At 40.0% G+C, this 23389-nt stretch overlaps 1 protein-coding gene across 2 annotated transcripts; it reads left to right on the top strand.

Moving 5' to 3' along the window:
- The first annotated feature begins 82 nt into the window (after nt 1–82).
- Nucleotides 83–22491, top strand: mazb (MYC-associated zinc finger protein b (purine-binding transcription factor)). 2 transcript variants are annotated; one of them, XR_013815393.1, is made up of 8 exons: nt 83–847; nt 1030–1180; nt 4833–5206; nt 10983–11230; nt 14203–14266; nt 14520–14691; nt 16372–18095; nt 22280–22491. XR_013815393.1 is itself a non-coding variant. In XM_079801631.1 (7 exons), the coding sequence occupies exons 1-7, from the start codon at nt 815–817 to the stop codon at nt 16725–16727; spliced, it is 1398 nt and encodes a 465-aa protein (XP_079657757.1). In that variant the 5' UTR covers nt 83–814; the 3' UTR covers nt 16728–18679. The 2 variants fall into 2 exon arrangements, 1 of the variants encoding a protein (XP_079657757.1); XM_079801631.1 differs by lacking the exon at nt 22280–22491 and having other exon boundaries at nt 16372–18679.
- Nucleotides 22492–23389: the final 898 nt, after the last annotated feature.

Raw genomic sequence — 23389 nt, forward strand, 5'->3', positions numbered from 1 at the left:
TTTTGTCTCGGTCAACAGACTGTAGTCATGTGACGTCAACGGCGCGATGCTGTTACTGTATTTCTGTCGGCTCATTTTCTGAGAGGAAAGAGGAAAGCGACGGAAATAGGAGGGGGAGAGAGAGACATCCATCCCTTTAAGAACAACTGGGACATAGCGGAGAGAGGAAAAGGAGAGGAGGGGGTAGAAGAAAGAGGAATTAAAAAAGAAAAGGAAGAAAGAGACAGGGGAGGGAGGGAGAGAGAGCGCGATAAAAAAAGAAAGATGACATCCTGTGAATTGAAGCGCCGAGGTGGAGCGGCGGGCTGCGGCCGGGCTCGAGTGTTATTCGTCCGGGTCACGGCTTGAAACCTACAGCGAGGCTTCGACAAACACCCGATTGGCCTGTCGGGGGGATCGAGGAAAAAAACACTGATTTATCCGTGGCAACCTTTAAGTTTGACTATTTAAAATGCGTCAAGCGCACTACGTATAACCTCTGTTTTAACGTCTAAATGCCTCAAATGCTGTTTTATAATGCATGATGTTAGTGTGTAGAAATAACATTTAATGGTTTCGGTTTTTAAGTCATGCAAATGAATAAATAGCACGCTGTTGTAATGTCTCGGGTTAAAGTTGGATAGAAGCAAATTAAACACTAAATAGTGTGCATTATTGCCTGCTAATCTAGGCTGTTAATTAAATTTGTGATTTGGGGGATAGTACACATCTAAACTCTATTTGCAAACTACAGGCGATTTAAAGGATGTCATTCGTGCGCTATTAATCTTGATGATTGTGTAGTTGATTATAATATTCATCGCTGTGGAACAAAATGGATGCCGCGTGGAGCAATTTTCTCTTCCAGGTGAGATTTAACAAGGATTGTGTGCGTGTGTGTGTGTAAATAAATTGATGTGAAATTCATGTTATTACAAAGTTGTAACCACATCTACATTACTGCATTAAAATTGCAAGCAGGTTCACTTTAGTTATACCTACACTGAAGTTTAAATTCAAACTTAGTACTTTGTGATTGTTCTTTCCCAGACCACACCTTCCCAGTCCCAAGTGGAGGGGACCCTCCAATCAGAACTTCTGCCAGTCCACACGACCTCTCCTCAAACCCCGCCCAACGAGCACATAGCTCCGCCTCCATCGACAGTGGACACTGCTGCTCTCAATGAGGACCCTGTACCTGGTGGGTGAGAGGGAGGGAGGGATGGATGGAGATGGGGAAGGGGAGGGAGGTTTGGAGAGGAGCGAGGAAGCTGGCTGGGAGGGGTTGGAGCCGGAGGTTTTCTGTGGTTGCTCAGTGTACCTCTGTGATCACATAGAGCAGTGTAGTAGAATGACTGTCTTGAATATAGTCGTGTTTTCTTCAGCCGGAGGTCAGCGAAGCCTCTATGATTGATCTTCGTTATGGCATTTTTAAGGTTCTACCTCTAGAAGTTAGCCTGGCGTGGCCATACTCAATTCTAGTCAGAATTTGAGTCTGGTACCGCTCCATTGAGCTTTGATTATGGGGCGTGTTTCAACCGAGCCAGGAAAGACCTCAATTGGATAGACCCACAACCAATCAGAGCGACGCGTAACGTTAGTTGTCAAATGTCAACAGAACTCAACTGCACTGTGTTGCCAAGTCCGTGTTTTTCTCCATGTCCGCGGGTTGAAGCGACCCCAATTATGTGATTATATAAACCCAGGAATGCGAATTTTAGCAGGCAACCTTGCCAAAATAACATATTTTGCCAACCAAACGCCATTTTTTTCCGGAGAACAACCCGGAAAGTTATTGTTTTGGGCTATAGTTTTGAGTAGCAATTGTGCGCGACATTGCAAAAACACTTGGAAACCCTGTCTGCACGCACGCTGGATTAAGTAACGTTACAAGAAAAAGATGAGTGTAAACAATCTTTGCCAGTAATAAAATTATTTAAGGATACACAGAGTACTTACCAACACGATCATCGTTTCTGAGAGAAATAGTGAAGGTGAATGCATATACGAACAAGTTCTCCGTTTAGGATTAGAGCAAATTCAACCCAAGAGCCTTCGATGACGTGGATGATTACGCTACTGTTTATCATCTGTCCATCATCGTCTAAAGCCCGCCCTGACAATTTCATTGGTCCGAACAGTTTCTGTTCGGGCATAATTACTCCTCTATGGAGCGAGTCCAGACCGAATTGCCCGAGCAAAAAAAATTGTGGGCGGGGCTAAATTCGGCTGGCATCCAGGCTATCTAGAAGTGGGAACACGGTCATAAAAAAAACCTGGAAGTAGGGGGAAACTGGTAGAGGAGTGATCTTTAAAATCAGCAACGACTAAAAAATAAGTAGAAAGTCGTAGGTCAAAAAGTGTGCTTGTAAAGGTGTGGTCACATTTACTGTTGTTCTGTGAATTTTCGCAGGCGAAATCTACTCGTTTTATTTCTACTCATCCGCGCTTGAAAGCTTCACCCATGCAGAATTCGCAACTGGTTCAAGATGGTCATGCAAAACCAACAGAGAGCCACTTGGTTTATAAGTGACACAATTTTTGCAAGCAAAATCCAGTCATTTAAAGTAACACGCCTCTTTTTTTGAAAATAGGCTCATTTTCCAACTCCCCTAAAGTTAAAATAGTTGAGTTTTACCGTTTTCGAATCCATTCAGCAGATCTCCGGGTCTGACAGTAGCACTTTTAGCATAGCTTAACATAGATCATTGAATCTGATTAGACCGTTAGCATCTCGCTCAAAAAATGACAAAAGAGTTTCGATATTTTTCCTATTTAAAACTCGATTCTTCTGTTGTTACATCGTGTACTAAGACCGACGGAAAATGAGAAGTTGCAAGTTTTTAGATTTTTTTTTTAGACTGATATGGCTAGGAACTATACTCCCATTCCTGTGTAATAATCAAGGAACTTTGTGCCGTACCATGAGTGCAGCAGCGCAATGATATTACACAGCCCCTGAAAATAGTCCCCAGCACTCTCTATGTAAGCAGGTTGTGACGTTTATGTTGATGAAAGTTAGCCTATTTTCAGGTGCTGTGTAATATCATTGCGCCGCTGCACTCATGGGACGGCTCAAAGCTTTTGATTATTACGCAGGAATGAGAGTATAGTTCCTAGCCATATCCGCCTAGAAAATCGCAACTTTTCATTTTCCATCGGTCTTAGTACACGATGTAACTACAGAAGAGTCGAGTTTTAAATCGGAAAAATATCGAAACTCTTTCGTCATTTTTTGAGCGAGATGCTAACGGTCTATGTTAAACTATGCTAAAAGTGCTACCGCCAGACCCGGAGATCGGCTGAATGGATTCGAAAATGGTAAAACTCAACTGTTTAAAGGGTTAGTTCACCCAAAAATGACAATTCTGTCATTAATTACTCACCCTCATGTTGTTCGACACCCGTAAGACCTCCGTTCATCTTCGGAACACAAATGAAGATATTTTAGCTGAAATCCGATGGCTCGGAAAGGCCTCCATTGGCACAATACACTTTACACTCTCAAGACCCTTAAAAGGTACTAAAGACGTCATTACAAAGTCCATCTCACTACAGTGCAGGTTCTACAATAACTTTATAAAGCAGCAAGAATAGTTTTTGTGCGCAAAAAAAAACTAAATAATGATTTATATAGTGATGACCGATTTCAAAACACTGCATCATGAAGCTTCGAAGTGTTATGAATCACTGAGTCGATTCAGCAGTTTGGATCGCCAAAGTCACGTATTTCAGCAGTTTGACACGCGATCCGAATCATGATTTGACTCGCTGATTCATAACGCTTCGAAGCTTCATGATGCATTGTTTTGAAATCGGTCATCACTATATAAGTCGTTATTTAGGTTTTTTTTGCGCACAAAAACTATTCTCGCTGCTTTATAAAGTTATTGTAGAACCTGCACTGTAGTGAGATGGATTGTAATGACGTCTTTAGTACCTTTTAAGGGTCTTGAGAGTGTAAAGTGCATTGTGCCAATGGAGGCCTTTCCGAGCCATCGGATTTCAGCTAAAATATCTTCATTTGTGTTCCGAAGATGAACGGAGGTCTTACGGGTGTCGAACGACATGAGGGTAAGTAATTAATGACAAAATTTTCATTTTTGGGTGAACTAACCCTTTAACTCTAGGGGAGTCGGACAATTAGCCTATTTTCAAAAAAAGTGTTGTGTTCCTTTAAATAGTGATCCAATCAGAAAGATTTCCTGATTTCGCAAACAAGTTGAAGTTGGTCATGCAAGTTCGTCGTTGGTCAAAAGTTATGTGCTTCATACATCGATTCGCTACGCTATTGACAACAGATATTCTGCCCTGAAGTCGTAGGTAAAAAAGTGTCTGTAAAGCTGAGCTCACATTTACCATTGTACATTGAATTTTCACAGGCGAAATCCAGTCATTTCAATAGGAATCAGGAATTTCTCATGTGGGTGAAATATTTCCACATGCAGATTTCGCAACTGGTTCAAGTTGGTCACACGAATTTGCGGTTTTGACCAACAGAGAGCTGTTTGGTTTGAAACTGACTTTCTCGGAGGGTTGTGCTTCATCATACATCGCTACACTATCAACAATAGACTTTTTTGCCTATGAAATCTTGGGTCATGGGTCAAAGTGTGTCTGTAAAGGTGCGGTCAAATGTCTTGTTGTTCAACGAATTTTCGCAGGCGAAATCCAGTCATTTCAGTAGGAATCCGTGCGATCAGGAATTTCTCATGAGGGTGAAATATCTCAAGTTGGTCAGGGAGTTGTTTGGTTTGAAAATGACCTCTGTGCGAGCTGTGCTTGCTATACTATTGACAATATATATTTGTTTTACTTATTAGTAACTCTGTTTTGACTTTCCATCCCATCAGTGAAGCCAGTGTCCAGGACGGCCCGTGCGGCTCATATCTGCTCGATTTGCAGCAAGCAGTTCAAGAACAGCTACAACCTGCGGCGTCATCAATCCGTCCACACTGGAATCCGCATGAAAGGGGGATCCCAGAGCCAAGATGCTGTGGCCAAAGAGAGTGCAGAAAGACACACAGTCCCCCTCTCTCTCCTTCACCTCTCCATACCACAACAGCAAAACCAAACGCTGCCCCCCAATGCCGTGCTGCCCCCTCCCCACACACAAGTCCTGGCCACTCAAGATGGAAATGATGTTTCCATGGTGAGCGTGGCTTCCACTGTGACTGCCCTCCCTCCTCCGGCTGCTATTGTCATGGCAACAGGGGAGCCTATACAGGTGGGCATCCATTTGTGTGTGTGTGTGTGTGTGTGTGTATTCTCAGATACTGCGTTCATGCTGCATACATTAAATCACATACCCTTGGATTCACAGACAAGGCTTAGACTGAAATGCATAGGGGCTTTAGCACCGGTGGAACCGTTCCATAGTTCCTAGAACTAATGGTGGAAGTACCCGTTTTTAGCATGTTTGCACCCCAGGAACTGGGAACGTTTTAGTTCTAGGAACTCCTTATGGAGGAACTAAATTATCTCCTACCTCAGAGTAGGGTCTAACCCAGCACAATAGGAACTACCAGTGACGTAAGTAGGGATGGCTCGATACCACAATTTTGGCTTCGGTACGGTACCGCAATCTAATACCGAAGTACCGATATTAAATCGATACCATACAGGGTCTGAATTTTGGTGCATAATTTTACTCACTCTCGCAGGTTTGAGGTTTATAAAGCGGGAAATTAACGCAAATGTTTATTATTAAATGAATCAACAAAGATTATCAAATCAGTCTTTTGGAAACTTTCTTGTGCAAAGTAATTTCAGCAATACTCCCTTCTCTAGCTCTCAAAATTTGCAAATTGCTTCTAGCTTCAAAAGACATCACACATGCACTATAAAAGCAATCTGCGCACTCAGATTCAAAACTTATGCTTTCGTCGTGGGACAGCTGACGGAAATCACTGCCCACGTCTTTTTAAACCTCGCCAATTTGAACATGCGAGCGATTTTATAGCATTCCCTAATACATGGGATGGGAGCTAAGAGAGAGTTTTCTTTGCGCTCATACCAACAACAAACACACAAGCCTAAAGAGCTCGCGCATTCCAAATTAAGTTGTTTTTCCTTAGTCAAATACACACAAACTTATGTCAAAAATGTCCATCTTTAGTGAGCACTCACATAAACACAGTTGGTTATGTCTTACGCGAATATAGTGCAATAGTATGCGTGCAAATATTATGAAATCTAAATGTCATTGGTTGAAACTAACGCTGGAGAATTCATTATATTTAAAGGATACAATCTTATGTATGTGCGTTGATAAGTGTTTAAAGAAAATAAATGTTTAAATTAGATCATTTGATTTATGCACTCACTCACCTGTCGATCTCTTAATGTCTTGTACAAGTCAGGATGGGCAAGTGGCAGATGCTTGGCAAGGTTTGATGGTTCTTCAGCAGTTTTATAAGCAAAGTAATTCTAAATTTCACGTCTAATCCTCTCTCTAGTAACTCCTTTGTGCGTGTTGAGTTAGATTCAACTGCTGTATTCATTTTGTTCTATGGCGCCACATTTGCCGGTTGCGCGTCAGTTTGGGTAGCGCACTGCCACCTAGCGGTGAACTTCGGAACAGCAGCATATACCGAAATGAGCAAAATCTTGATATTGTACCGTTTGAAATAAAATACATACCGGTATTTTCCCAGTACCGGTATGCTGCGCATCCCTAGATGTAAGTGTACGCTGATTGGCCGGAAGCACATGAAACACTGGCAAAAAAAACAGAACTAACTCTAAAAACATGGAAAACAGTGATAGATGGACCTCTCAACCTTTACGCCAAAGAGAAAATCCAACGTGACTTTGAGGGGAACAAGAGAAATATGGTTATGTATTTCTGCTCAGCCAGCGACATTGGGCATCAACCACACGGCAAACGCTAATACTTTTATTTTATGTACTGTCTACTTCGTATAACATTTCTAATAACGTATTCGACATGACAGATCGTAAACTAATGATGATGGAGAATGTAAGTGCTGTGTGCTCTGGCGTTTTCAGCGCCGTCAAAATAAAGGTCCGCCGCGCTAGGGCTGTCGTGATGACCACAATATCGCAATACCGCGCTATCGAGGAGCCAACCGCAGAGCAACGCAAAAACCGCAGCAACCGCAATATTTGTATTTTTTTCTTTGTTAAACGCCCTTCTCATTTAACACTTTGTGCATGTGTACTGAATATTAAATAAGTTAGTGATGATAACAATGTGTACAATGGTGATTTGTACAGAGGCTCCATAGATTTGCACTTTACAAGCCTAAACAGACAGTGAATGTGAGAGAGATCGACTGAGCGCGTGCGATTACCTGCGTCTGTCCTTCAGGCCGAGACACATTCGTGAAAAAAGGTTGCCATGTCCACGGCATGCGAAATCTCTGTCTTAGCATCGGCGCATTGCTGGTCAGCTGAGTCTTCTAAAGGGGTGCTCAAAGTTAAAGCTACACTATGTAACTTTTCCGTCCACTAGAGGTCGCCTGTTCAAAACAAAGGCGTAGTTTGATGACGCTACGTTTGAGCGCAGAATCTTGGGACATGTGGTCTTCACCTCACAGCCGGTGGAAAAGAGTCAGCATAGGACTCGGCAGAAATCATGTTCATGGATGCGATTATTAAGTTGGCTTGAAAAAGCATTACTGTAGTATAGGGCTGTCATTTTTGAGAAAAATCTAATTCGAACGGATATCAAATATCAAGCAATGTATTCTAATATATTCGAATATCTACGAGCGCACCAAATATGCCAGATAAGCCCAGAATATGAATTTAACGCGTTTAATTACACGTTAAGCGTTTTTCTCCAATAGAAAACCATTAGGCTATAAGAAAACTCTTTACGTGGCTTAATGTACTAAGACCGTTAGGTGTCAGGTTTATGTTCTGTTATGTGGACCCTTATTTGACATTCTCTTTGGATAACTTCACTTCCTGTTTCAAAGCTCTATTTGATGAATATGACATTGTTACATCGTAACACACACAGATATTATATATCGTCACTGTCCGATGAAAACCACGTATGTCCATTTTGCCGATTTTGAGATTTTTCGACGGATTGAATGTCCAGGTTCATTTCCGTATACAGTATGCTTCACATATCTAAATGGCCAATGAAAAGTTGTGAAATCATGTCATCTGATTTTCACGTATATCCATTTGGTGTCAAAGCTGTCAATCACGCCGCGTATCTCCCGCCCTGTGGAAGCATCTCGCCGGTCTCGTGAAGTTTCATCGAAGCTCAGCACTGGATAGCCGAAAGTACGACATTGAAGCTCTCCACAGTTTAGTTCTAATCTAGTTCTTCACAGATTAGTTTGCTTGCTAGTATGTAAATAAACTCGGTCTCATTGATAAGATTCAAACTTTTTTTTTTCTTAGTCAAACTGATCAAATTATAGCCTGTAATGCTACTGTCATGATTGTCACTAGAACATGCCTCACTCATACTGCTATCGCCAGAGGCTGAGAATGTCCAGCACGTATTCCTCTGTCAATATGAAACACGACTTGGCCATTCTAATTAATGATCGGAAGAACGCGTATCGACCACCGTTACTGTAAAATATGCACGTATGTCCATTTAAACTCAATTTTGGTCAAATGTGGATTATATCATTACACTGGCAAGAATATGGTTACATGTAAAGATGCCGTACCTAGTATGACAACGCTACATTCAACTGCTTTTGAAATACGTTTTTTTTTCACTTTCTGAAAAGTAACCGTTTTGGACATACGTGAGTTTCATCGGGCAGCGACGATATATATATATATATATGGCGATAATATTGCATATTGCGCTATTGAGCCACTCAAAATTACCACAAGGGAAATTCCATCACCCCGACAGCCCTACGCTGTGGCTTCAAAATAAGTCACAAGAACAAACATGGCTTGCGTCACTTCAGAGTTCCTAGTGGAGGTGCGAATGCAACCAGTAAAATGGCCCTATAGGAACTTTTAATTCTTGGGGACCCACCCTGGTGGTCAGTTCCTTTAACTAAATTCCTAGAACTAGCCAGTGCGAAAGGCGCTCATGTTTGAGCTGTTTTAACATATTTATCTTAAAATATGTCAGTGTCATTTTTCTGTCTCAAGATGTTTTCTCAAAGGCATGTTTATAAAAGCTACTTAAAGGTGCACTATGTAAAAAAAATTCAGCAAAATATTCAAAAACCACTAGGCCAGTGTTAAATATTTTGTTCAGTTGAGTACTTACAATATCCCAAATGTTTCCAACTATTTGTAAAACATGAGAAAATTGCTATTTTAACCAAGTAACTGGGACCTGTGAGGGAGTCGCCTGTCAATTACGTCATATCCGCATTACCCTCGGTTTCTGGTTTTATTTTGCAAAAACGCTTTACTTTTACTAGTGTCATAGCAGCAGCCAAAGAGAGAACACAAAGAGTAATGTCATAACTTCATTTTCAACACACTCAGATGTATCTGATATGATGAACAGAGCTGCGTTACCTCATACTCATGACCGGAAAAGCGGAAGTAATAAATAATAAATAATAAAAGTCCCGTCGGCGACTATGCCACAATAAAAGCTGCTCGCGAGGCATGTGTTTCCGCTCTTCTCTTTAATAATCGCTCCAGCGGCCTTGCTCAGCTCCACAACACTCGGTCCTGCTCTGCTTCAGACTACAATAACGTTAATAATCACATCCATCAACATAATTTCTGCCCGAGTCCTATCCTGACTCTTTTCCACCGGCTGTGAGGTGAAGACCACGTCCCAAGATTCTGCGCTCAAACGTGGCGTCATCAACTACACCTTTGTTTTGAACAGGTGACCTCTAGTGGACGGAAAAGTCCATTTAAATGTCTTGAATGAACTAAGGCCTAATCCTGGCTTAATCTAATCCCTGTCTGTGAAACCAGGCCATAATGTTGCGACCAATTTAATATACAAATATGTTTTGTTTATATGTAGAAGCAATTTTATAAAAAACTTCTGCAAGCCTTCTAAAAGAGATTCCAATTAGATCTTTCCTCTTTGCCGTTATCATTCGAGTTGTGGTGTGTACACCAATGACTATTTTACATTTAGAACGATCTTTAAATCTACATCTTTATCATTATTGTTATCGTAAGAAACTTACATTAAACATACTTTTAAAAGAATTAATTTTTTAAAATACAGTTCTATAAAATAAATAATAGCTACACAAGCAACTTGATTATTAAATAAAAATCAGGATGCTTCAGTGTATTGTATGGACGTGCAAAAGTTAGTGGAGGATATTACTTGCTTCTAATTAAAAACACAAATACTTATATAAAAACATAATTATTTTCCTGTAACCTTACTTCAAATTTGTCCAGTGGGATTCCAGCACATTTCCAGAGTATAAAACAGCTACAGACTGTTATTTTAGGACATCCTTCAGACTAGGGCTGCAAGATGAACTGACGATTTGTTTTTCTGCCATATAAAAATTCAGGATTTTTCACTAGATGATTTCAATCGCTGCTCTATATTTGAAAATAACAAATCATTGTGTGTGTGAGTGGGGTGATTTTGAAAATTACGAAATAAAAATATTAAACAAAGAATTGTATAATAATACCACTATTGTAATGTAAAATAGAAATGTAAGTATTAAAAGTAATTTTACTGTAAAATTACTGTATCAATATTTGTCTTAAACTATTTTTCAACTTTTTTGTAGCGCGCTCGCACGCATGACACTCGCTGACTTTTTAGCCTCTGCTGTGTCACTATATGAGGACATAAACATGCAAACCGTCACTTCCTGAGAATTTACTGTTTCACTTGAGAAAAATGTCATATCATGAACACAGACACTGAAAGGTCTTCACATCAATCCGTCAAATTAAAAGTTTGGTTTAACTTGAAGAAATTGACAGAAATATATTAGGCTGTTGTATAGTAGATTTAGCTACGTCTCTGTGTAATAATAATAGTCTACTAGCTTTACGTCAGACAGTTGAATGATCTTCTCATTTCCCTACTCCCCCCTCAGAGGCCAGTAAACCAGAACCCCAACCCTGTGCGTAAAAACCACGCTTGTGAGACCTGTGGGAAAGCCTTCCGGGATGTGTACCACCTGAACAGACACAGGCTCTCCCACTCGGACGAGAAGCCATTTTCCTGCCCGATCTGCCAGCAGCGCTTCAAGCGGAAGGACCGCATGAGCCATCACGTCAGATCCCACCAGGGAGGCGTGGAGAAGCCCTACGTGTGCCCGCACTGTGCTAAAGCTTTCTCAAGGTAGGACAGACCGCTGATCTCAAAACTCTGGCATTGTTTATAATGTGTTTAGGGCGTTTGTTTTGGCGCCTGGTGAGTTTTCCCTCTTAAAGGGATAGTTCACCCAAAAATGAAAATTTTATGTCTTATCTGCTTACCCCCAGGGCATTCAAGATGTAGGTGACTTTGTTTCTTCAGTAGAACACAAATGAAGATTTTTAACTCCAACGGTTGCAGTCTGTCAGTCGTATAATGCATGTGAATGGTAACAAAATCTATGAGAGTAAAAAAAAAACGTGCACTGACAAATCCATATTAAACCCTGCGGCTCGTGACGACACACTGATGTTTTAAGACACAAAACGATCAGTTTGTGCAAGAAACCGAACAGTATTTATATAATTATTTTCCTCTAATTCAACAGACTTGAGTGCACTCTCACTTCCAGTCAGTGAGGTCTACACGATCTGGCTTGCATAAACTACACCAGATCGTGTACAGACCTCACAAACCGATCGTTTCGTGTCTTAAGACATCAGTGTGTTGTCACGAGCCGCAGGGTTTAATTTGGATTTGTCTGTGCATGTGTTTTTTTACTCTCATAGGTTTTGTTACCATTCACATGCATTATACGACTGACAGACTGCAACGGTTAGAGTTAAAAATCTTCATTTGTGTTCCACTGAAGTAACACATTCACCTACATCTTGGATGCCCTGGGGGGTGGGGTAAGCAGATTAACATCAAATTTTCATTTTTGGGTGAACTATCCCTTTAAGTTCGATTCGTTTAGGCATATATGAACACAGCAGTCACACTTGGATCCGCAGCAAAACAACTGTCTGAGGTGGTCTCGGCCTGCTTGATAATAAACTCTGGAGAGTTTTGCTTGTTATGAGAAAGCAATCCGATCGAAACGACCAATGAACCAGGCTATATCCTATGGCCTAAATTAATACATGATTGATTAACTTATTCTAACATTTTTCTTTAACATTCTCTTTCTAACATTTTTCAATGTACATTTATGAAATGCACTTTCTGTAAAGCTGCTTTGAAACAATGTGTATTGTGAAAAGCGCTATACAAATAAATTTGAATTGAATTGAATATCGCAATGCATGATGGGTAATTACGTACGTTACATGAAAAGGGGTGTTTGTCTTGCTAATGCCAATCCAAATGAATCTTTAACTTGGAGCAAAGTCAAATGTCTAATTGAAATTTGGTCTGACAAACATTTTTCAGAGCAAAGCACATAAAAATCCTGAAGTTTGTGTTTTGTGAGCATCTCAAAGAGACGGGCTTTAATCATTCCGTGGAACATTGCCACGCGAAAGCAAAAAATAACACTGTCAATAATACATAAAAGTTTGAGATTCGCTTCGCAAGATTGGAAGTTCAGGACATGAAAATGTTTGTCAGGGTCACTCTGACCAATGAGAGGACCGTTCACTCACACATGACTTAGGGCTGCTCGATTATGGAAAAAATCATAATCACGATTATTTTGGTCAATATTGAAATCACGATTATGTAACACGATTATTTCACATGACTTTGGGAATGTGTTGTATTTATTAAAAATACACCTTTCAACAATTCAATTGAAATTGTAACATTTGTTGTACTTTTTGAACTATTAAAATAAATAATATAACATATATTCGAATCAAAGTATAAAAGTATTCACGTAAAAATGATAACCACAAATAAATAAGATCAACAATATGGTTCGGCTATGCTTTTCATGTACGTCTAACATTAGTTTTCAGGTACAGAAATGTATCAAATGTAAAATAACATTGCATATTTGAGTGCATAAATTAAAGATTAATCCTATTAAACTTACAAAAGCTATTCAATCAAGAGCGGTGAGTGATGTCCTTGTCTTTTGTTGTTTGACATTAAACAGACAGCAGTAAAGGCTACTGCCCCTTTAAGACCTCGCGTCTTCTTTATCGACTGTATAAAGTTCACTTAAGGCATATACAGACTATGTCTGCTAAGATACTCATCAAGATGGACATGTTGACATACGTTTTGTGTGAGTTTGTCCGTTTAAGAGCAATACTTGAAAGAGAACTCAATATTTGCGCGCTGAGAGACGTGTGCGCGCTCTCGGATGAACGCACAGAGACACATTTTCTCACAGCGCGCGCGGCTTCTCATTCTAAACCTAAACCCTAAAGCACTAAAACCGGGTGATGACGGTGAAAACGACTGGTCATATTCGAAAATATGGCAGCACTCGCAATCTCGCATGCATTGAACAAAGTTTACAAAGAGAGAATTATTTGAAAAATATGAAGGAAAAAAAGGACGTTTACACGGCTCCCCTGCTCTCGTCAGTTTTTGTTTCTTTATTAGATTGTCATAGGTCACTCTGTTTAATTTTCAAGTGGTTAAACAAATTCGTGGTGTTCCCTTGCGTTGCAGCCACTACCATGTAGCAAATCTTAGCATGTTTCTGCTCGTCGTCTGATTCCTCGAAGCCAAACTGTTCCCAGACAACGGAGTTGGTTTTGCCTTTTTTGCTCACCAAACGCTGCTGTAACTGCCCTCCTTCTGCCATCTTTACTCGCGCCGAGTTTTTAAATTCCAGCGGATGATATGCACACGAGACTCACGACCTGAGAGAGATTTGTGGGTTCGGGAGGGGCGGATGTGCGAGTGCGCGTTTCATTCAGAACGCAAGGCAAAATAATCGTTTTTTCTCGATTGTACTATTTTGGTGATCGTTGGGAGGCAAAATCGAAATCGAAATCGAAATTCGATTAATTGCACAGCCCTAACATGACTTCAAAATGTTGCCTTGTGAAAGTGAACCGAACCAAGAAATTGGAGCATTGTACCAATTTAAATCCCTGTTTCGGAGCTAAGCAAACGACCTACTGTTTTTGAAAACACCCTTAGATTATACTTTGAGTTTTTAGCTTCTACTCAAACATTTGACTGTGAATGAAGTGTTTCTCTCTCTCTCTCTCTCACAGGCCTGATCATCTCAACAGTCATGTCAGACAGGTCCATTCTTCAGAACGACCCTTCAAATGTCCGGTATGGAAGTTTGTTTTGTGCTCTGTTGCTGTTTGATCATTTACACTGATTTTAATGCATTACTGAGGTCAAGGTTGCACTTATATACATTCAGATATTAGTTGGACATACTTATCGTTTTCACTTATATGAGCTAAATATTAAATTCTATTTATATATTTTCTAAATGTTGAAATATGCAAACAATTGGTCCTGATGTTTTGCTTATTTGTGTGAATTGTATTTTTTTCTAAATGAAATGTAAATGGTACAGACGTGTGAATCGAGCTTTGCCACACGGGACAGACTGCGCGCTCACATGATCAGACATGAAGAGAAGGTTCCGTGTCACATCTGTGGCAAACTGCTGTCTGCTGCTTACATCACGGATCACATGAGGGTGCACAACCAATCACAGCATCACTCCTGCCACCTCTGCAACCGCAGTGAGTATGATCAATCTGTTTGTTTGTTTGTTTGTCTGTCTGTCTGTCATCTATCTGCCTATCTGTCTGTCTGTCTGTCATCTATCTTTCTGTCTGTCTATCTATCTGCCTATCTGTCTGTCTGTCATCTTTCTATCTGTCTGTCTGTCATCTACAGTGGGGCAAAAAAGTATTCAGTCAGCCACCAATTGTGCAAGTTCTCCAACTTAAAAAGATGAGAGGCCTGTAATTTTCAAGACAGAATGAGAAAAAAAAATCCAGAAAATCACATTGTCTGATTTTTATTTGCAAATAATGGTGGGAAATAAGTATTTGGGCACCTACAAAAAAGCAAGATTTCTGGCTCTCAGAGACCTGTAACTTCTACTTTAAGAGGCTCCTCTGTCCTCCACTCGTTACCTGTATTAATGGGCCCTGTTTGAACTCGTTATCAGTTTAAAAGACACCTGTCCACAACCTCAAACAGTCAGATTGCAAACTGCACTATGGCCAATACCAAAGAGCTGTCAAAGGACACCAGAAACAAAATTGTCGACCTGCACCAGGCTGGGAAGACTGAATCTGCAATAGGTAAGCAGCTTGGTGTGAAGAAATGAACTGTGGGAGCAATTATTAGAAAATGGAAGCCATACAAGACCACTGATAATCTCCCTCGATCTGGGGCTCCACGCAAGATCTCACCCCGTGGGGTCAAAATGATCACAAGAACGGTGAGCGAAAATCCCAGAACCACACGGGGGACCTAGTGAATGACCTGCAGAGAGCTGGGACCAAAGTAACAAAGGCTACCATCAGTAACACACTACGCCGTCAGGGACTCAAATCCTGCTTAAGCCAGTACATGTCCGGGCCCGTCTGAAGTTTGCTAAAGAGCATTTGGATGATCCAGAAGAGGATTGGGAGAATGTCATATGGTCAGATGAAACCAAAATAGAACTTTTTGGTAAAAACTCAACACCATACCTACTGTGAAGCATGGGGGTGGAAACATCATGCTTTGGGGCTGGGACCAGGACGACTGGTTTCGTAAGAAGCATTTCAAGGTCCATAGTTGAAGTGTACCTATGATGAAAATTACAGGCCTCTCTCATTTTTTAAGTGGGAGAACTTGCACAATTGGTGGCTGACTAGATACTTTTTTGCCCCACTTCATCGTTCTCTGTCTGTCTGTATCTCTGTATGTCTGACGTCTGTCTATCTGTCCTGTCATCTATCTATCTATCTATCTATCTATCTATCTATCTATCTATCTATCTATCTATCTATCTATCTATCTATCTATCTGTCTGTCTGTCTGTCTGTCTGTCTGTCTGTCTGTCTGTCTGTCTGTCTGTCTGTCTGTCTGTCTGTCTGTCTGTCTGTCTGTCTGTCTGTCTGTCTGTCTGTCTATCTATCATCTATCTATCTATTTATCTGCCTATCTGTCGTCTATCTATTTGTGTCTGTCTCTCTGTCAGACATCTGTCTATCTGTCTGTCTGTTGTGAGTGAGGTGTTTATTTCATGTTCACTTTGCCATAACGTTGTATTTCCACAAACCTCGCTAATTGCATAAACAAAAAATTACATAATCATCCTGTCTGTTGTAATTATCATTAACGGGTTATAATGAGGTAATCACAATCATCAGTTAATGAAATACAGCAGCAGTGCTTCACCTCCCAAACGTTTGCCCCGTCAGGTTTCACCACGCTGACGTACCTGCGGGTTCACGCTCAGAAGCACCACGGCCAGGAGTGGAAGGAGAGCGGAGGAGGATTCGGCACCACAGGCTCTGGAGGCGTCCTGGTCTGTCAGCTCTGCGGTGTTCACTGCAAGACCCCCACACAGCTGCAAGGCCACATGGGTACCCACAACGCCCCTGTGAGCGACCCCAGCCCCATCACCACCACCACCACCACCAGTGATGCGGTGCCGGGCAGCACGGTCACCCTGTGCAACATGGTCTCGGCACCCACGATGTTCGTGAGCGGGAACACGGTGGTGGATCTGCTGGTGACCGACTGCTCCAGCATCATCCCGCAACCTCAAAGCTAGCAGAGCAGGCCTGTAGCGCACACACGCTAGTACTCACACGTACAACACACAGCTAAAAAAGTAGCTACTACACACATGTATGACTCAAAACAGTCATTTATACAATTTATTACACTAAAGATCCTCAAGAAGCCAAGGAGAAACTGTGAAAAAAGGCATTCTGAGGGGGAGTCTCTCGTGTTTTATGACATGCACTCACATACAATGACAACTACTGTAGCATGATACATTTTGAAAGAACACCTCTCGACGATGCACATATTAGGACACAGTCGCTTTACACGTATCCCCCTCGAAACCAGATGCATATGTACATTTTCTTGTCTTGCTGAGGGGGCAGGATGACTATTTAGTCTTCCTATGCTATCTTGGCTTAACAAGAAGGATCAGGGCATAAAGGTGGGAAAAGAGACTTAGAGGGCAGTATTTTACTTTAAAGCGGAAGTTCGCCCATTTACTCACTTTTATTCAGATTTCGTATGACTTTCTGTCACAAAATGGAGCTTTTCTTGTCCTTTTGGAGCTTTGGAGGCTGTTGATTTTCACTGCATGGAAGAGAGCAGCTCGGACATTCTGCTAAATTTCTTCTTTTATGTTCTACGGGAAAAGGAAGTCATATGGGTGAGCAAATGTTGGGTGAGCGATCAATATTAGGAAAAAACGGCCACACCGCGCTGGTTTCTCTTTCGCTGTCGTCTTCTCTCCTTCCTCAACTTCTCTGTTTTCATCGCTGCAGGACTCTGATGATACTGTGATTTGTGTATTGCTACTGTATTTCTGCTGCCTGTAATATGATTTCCTATGTGTTTGCCAGACGTCCACCGCCATAAGCTGGCCTCAAGATCCATTCGTAAGTCATAATGGTTCTGGTGACTCTGACGAAAGACAAAAAGCAGAAGAAAGAGCTGAAAGGTGAAAATGAGAGGTTGCATGAGATGAAAGAGGAAAGTAGTAACGTTTGGCAAAGGCAATTACACACACACACTGTGGCAGATGATATGGCAGGTTATATTTCACTCCAAAATCAAGAGAAAGAAAAAAGAAATTCTGTTTTTAGGTCCATTTAAGAGTTTTGTCATTGTGACATTATTTGCGTGAAAATTGTTCTCTTTACCATTTTGCAAAAAACACGACCCGTTACCAAAATTTTAAAACAATGACATATTACATTTGTTAAGTATTTCTACGCTACAAAGTCTTTTCTGTTCACCAAGGATGCATTTATTTAATCAAAAATACAGTAAAAACAGTAATATTGTGAAATATTATTAAAATGTTAAGTATTTGTTGTCTATTTGAATATATTTTAAAATGTCATTTAGTCCTGTGATCAAAGCTGAATTTTAAGCATCATAACTCCGGTCTTCAGTGTCACATGACCCTTCAGAAATCAGTCTAATATGATGATTTGCCGCTTTAAAAACATTCATTATTATCAGTGTTGAAAAACACTTTTTTGATTTTTTAGGATTCAAACAGAAAGTTCAAAAGAACAGCATTTATTTTTAATCGAAATCTTCTGTAACATGTAAGTGTCTTGACTGTCACTTTTTGATCAATTTAATGGATCCTTGCTGGATAAAAGTATTAATTTCTTTCAAATAAATCAAATCTTACTGACCCCAAACTTTTGAACGGTAGTACAAAACGGCTTTTGTACTGCCTTTTAATTTACGCTGATTAAAAATGTTACATTTCAATTTTTACTAAAAATGTGTATTACTGATGATATAAAATGTAAATGATGTCACAATGCCAAAATAATAATAGTAGTCCTTTATTATTATTAGGGATGCACCGAATCCAGATTTTTGGGGTTCGGCCGAATACCGAATCCACTGGTTAAGATTCTGCCGAATCCGAAACCGAATCCTACACCCATCCTCAGTCCATTATCACAGTAAACAACGTCCACAGCAGTGTATTTTTCATTTTTATTTTATTTTAACTGTAAAAACAAAAAGAATAGGCAACATTATGCCAGGATGACTGTCCTTCCTTTGCCGTACCTGAAGTTGCTGCATTTGGCTGCTGTCTGTAGATTCCCTCATGCACAACTCGTATTCTTTCAGATGTTTCAAACGCAAATCTTTTAATGCTGCGTTCACACCAAACGCAAATAGAGCGTCAGGAGTGAGTGATTTCAATGGAAAGGCACGTTGACGCGCATCTGGAGGTCCTGGGGCGCGATGGGCGCGATTCCGCCTCATGACGCGAATTGAGCGTCTTGCGCGATACACGCGAGTGGTGCTTTTGTGCATTCACGCGTCTGATGCCTGAGTTGAAAATGTTTAACTTTGGCGTCAATTCGCGCCGCATTAACCAATCAGGAGCCTGCTTGCTGCTGTCACGTGGTAAAGTGACGTGATGAGAAACCCTGCATAGTTAAAAAATACTACTATTGTGTCACAAAATGTAGTTTTAAGACTTTTTCAGGTGAGAATGTAGTTGTTTAAAGCTCAAATCTGTTTTTGGAGTTGTGAGATCCAGGCGATCACCGGGCGCTCATCGCTCATTAACCCCGGCGAGAGCAGCCTTTCCTCGGCTAGTCCTTCTGACGTTTGTCGCTGACTCTGATGTCCTGTAGTGGTTCGTCTTGTGTCGATCTAACGGCCGATCTTTGGTGTCATGAATCTATAATTTATTTGTCTGCCAAATCGTTATGACTGAGGGCAAAGAGAAGTTTCATAACTAAATATACATGCGGTGAAGATAATCTAGGAGTTGCCTGGACCACATTTGTGTGGCTATTAATGATTAATATATATTTTTTATGAAAATGAAAAGAGGCAGAGTGGTGTTTTATGACATTTCTCCTGGAGCACCTTGAACGCGCGTCTATTTCGCTTCAAACGCTCGATTTAATTGGACGCGCGAATGGATTCAAAATGTTCTAGTGTTATCTATTACTATTATTACTTGTTATCTATTATCTAATACTCATTACAGCATAGAAGACATCGAACCTGGTCTGATATGTTTGAGGGAAACGTGCTGACGGCTCATAAATGACTGATTTATCGATTTATATCCGCGTCCAATTCGCTGTAGATGCGCAAATGGATTCAAAATGTTCAAGCATCCAACTAGTTTGACGCTCTATTCGGTGTGAACGCAGCATTAACAGCGGCTATTGTTTACAGTCCTTGCCACCACAACATGTAGCTTGACTTGAATCGCCGCCTTTTGACTGAAAGTACTGCCAAACAACACGTTTTCTGTTCACGAGTTTCACTTTCTCACAGCCTGTATTCGAACGGTCAATTTAAGCCGCGTTTCCACCGCAGGAACTTTCCCCAGAAACTAGTGACTTTGGGCTGGTACTCGGTGTGCTTCGACTGCAGGAACCAGGGTCTAAATGAAGTTCCTCCTTCGAAAGTCCCTGCTCGCGAGTTAAACGCCTTCCCGTAATCAACGGCGGCGTCATAACGTAAGCCTAGGGTTCGGTTCGGTGGGAAAAAATTCTAAGGTTTGGCAGAAACCGAACCCCTTCAAAAAGCCCAATATTTAGCCGAATCCGAAACTGAATCCTGGATTCGGTACATTATTAATTATTATTATTTTTTTGAGACATGAAGTCCAGTCGTGGCTGTACGATACTGGCCAAATAATTGAACTCTGTTTCTGTTTGAGTCTGTGTGACTTTGAATTTGTCACCGATTATCTAATACTCATAAAAGCATAGAAGACATCGAACCTGGTCTGATATGTTTGAGGGAAACGTGCTGACGGCTCATAAATGACCTGCGTATGGAAATCCATAGTACAGATACTTTTAGTTGCTAGCTTCTTTTACACGACTGACCTACAAATGGTTACATTTAGAATGTAAACGTTTTAATTTTTGATGTTGTGCGAGACGTGATCGAACCTAAAATATTGCTTGTGTGAGTCTAATCATTTGGTCACGACTGTACTGTGGGGTTTTAAAATATCCACGTGTCCATCCATAGGAGAACATGAACTGTTGAAACTATGAATCCTCTGCCTGACTTTTCCTGTGTAACACGACGAGGTGCTGAACTAGGAAATTCAAAGAGAGGGGAGATAATAGGAAGAAGTGTTTTGCTGCTTTATTTTTCTGAGCAGCAGGCCGTCAGAGGAAAGGAGCGCAGCTGTTGTTACGGCTCTTTTGTAGAAGATAGTTTTTTTTTCTTCTTTTTCTGTTATGAATGTGTGAATGGTGTGTTTAAAGAAGGGCTTAATCATGTGCGCTCAAGTAAAACTGAACTTCACACAAAGCTCGAGGTTTAAAAACAAAGGAGGAAAAAAAAAAGACTCGTCTTGGTTCTTGGTTTTGTACTGGAGTGATTTGTTTGATCAGTTTAGTGTTGGTACTGTATACTGGTATATCTGGTTATTCATGAGCTTAATTTTGAATATGAGATTTGTTCTTCCTGTCTAGAAACGTAGTTGTTATTATAAGCTTCAGATCATATTTAGGTTCTTCTTTTTAATTTAGCATTAAGCTGAAATAATACCTCTAATCTCTGTACAGCTCTGGCAATGCATCTCAATGCCTTATTGTACTCGACCGCATTTAATTTGTCAAACACTACAACTATTTTAAATTATAGTCGACGACGAACCAGTAAAAAAGGAAAGTAAGATAATAACGGGATGTATTTATATTTATATTTTTATATTTCTCAGCAGTATGCATGTCTATAAACAGAGCAAAACAAAAATGTTGATGCTTACCACGATCATGGATATTATGTTATTATTTTGTAGATGATGTAGATCATGTTATCATTTTGTAATTTTGACTATTAAAAGGAAATGGAGTAATCATATCCCTGTGGGTCACGTGACTTCCAGATCTGTGTGTGTGTGTGTGCAGATCCGACCTTGACCTCCTCTTCCCACCCGATCATATTTGCCCATCTAAAATAATAATCCATACGAGTCTAAATGGGGTCGCAGAGAAAGCCGGAAACACGAGAACACACACACACTGAAGTGAATGAAATCACTGACAGATGGAGTGAAGATGAAGTCTTTGTCTCGCTGTTCTCTCTGTGTTGTGATATATCTCGAGCACATCAATAATTCATCGGTTTGGCGTGATCGGAGCTTTGGTCCTGGGTGTCGGACGCTGGACTGTTGCCAGTTCAGATCCCAGGACTGCAGGTGTCGATATGTGTGCCAGTTCACTGCACTCTCATTATATGTGTAAACTCAAAACGGTTACATCAACACACGTGCAACCAAGCAATAAATGACAGTGATTGTTAAAGCAGCGTTGAGTTTACCCACACCATTAACCGCACACTTGTGCCAGTAATTCAGCCTGGACTACTTGCTTTATTTTGGGTTCAAGTCTTACATTGTCTTTTTTGAATATAAGCATTAAAAATTAAGATTTGTTTTTACTTTTTCAGTGTTGAAATGTTACATTTATTATCATTTCTGTATTTTAGACTTTTAAACTCGTTTGGTATTTCATGTGTGTGTATACACTGCATTTATTTGATTCAAAATCATCTGCATTTATTTGATAAAAACTACTGTGACTACTTTTTTTATTTTAATATACTTCCGGTCTTCAGTGTCACATGATCCTTCAGAAATCATTCTAATATGACGACTTGCTGCTCAAGAAACATTTAATATTATCAATATTGAATTTTTTTGATGAATAGAAAGTTCATAGAACAGCATTTATTTGAAATAGAATATTTTGTAGCCTTATTAATGTCTTTACTGTCATTGTTGATCAATTTAATGCATCCTTGCTGAATACAAGTATTAATTTCTTTCCAAAAAAAAAAAAAATGCTTACTTATCCCAAACTTTTGAACGATAGTGAATAATCTTACTAAAGCTTTCTATTTCAGATAAATGCTGTTCTTTTGAACTTTCTGTTTGAATCCTAAAAAAAACAGTTTTGAACATTGATAATAAAAATGTTTATTGAGCAGTAAATCATCGTATAATAATGATTTCTGAAGGGTCATGTAACACTGAAGACTGGAGTAATGATGCTGAAAATTACTTTAAACTGTAATAATATTTCACAATATTAAATTTTTTTTTTGGTGGTATTTTTAATTAAATAAATGCAGCCGTGGTGAGCAGAAGAGACTTATTCTTCAAATATTTATTTTAAGAGTGTTGACGTTAAATTTGCCATAATTTCCTTTTTTTTACACTTTTTAACTTTTTCATGAAAACTTAAAAATATTATTTATTTTGACTCATTTGGTATTTAACTCTTTCCCTGCCAAACACCGAATTTCCCGTGATTTCCCGTTATTGGCTAGGGGGCACTATAGACCCTTTTCACAGACTGTGATGATGTGTTTTAATGGTCATCAATGTCATAAATCCTGCAACGTTTTTTTGTATTTTTTATATATGTACATTTACTAATACTTTGTATTTTATTACTTTTGCATCAAATTACAAAAACAAGTTAGCGCTGCTATGACAGTGTTTATGGGAGTGATGGTAAAATAACATCTTTCTCTCTTTTAACTGCCATTTTCAATCTCACTCTATTTTTTCCCTCTTTTTAAAAGTTATGAAATCACTATAGTGGAGTTTTTCTTTTGCTATTTGAGCAAATGGGTACACAAAAATATATTTAATGTATTCTCTCATTTTCAGCTATAATAGTTAACCAAACTATGATGACTTCCGCTCGGAGAAACCCGGAA

Source organism: Gobio gobio (assembly GCF_949357685.1).
Source record: "Gobio gobio genome assembly, chromosome: 20".
Lineage (NCBI taxonomy): Eukaryota > Metazoa > Chordata > Actinopteri > Cypriniformes > Gobionidae > Gobio > Gobio gobio.

Coding starts and splice junctions, on each gene's coding strand:
- mazb (XM_079801631.1), top strand. CDS start 815: ATGGATGCCGCGTGGAGCAATTTTCTCTTCCAG. Junction 11,231..14,202: donor TGTGCTAAAGCTTTCTCAAG/GTAGGACAGACC, acceptor TCTCTCTCACAG/GCCTGATCATCTCAACAGTC. Junction 14,692..16,371: donor CTGCCACCTCTGCAACCGCA/GTGAGTATGATC, acceptor TTGCCCCGTCAG/GTTTCACCACGCTGACGTAC.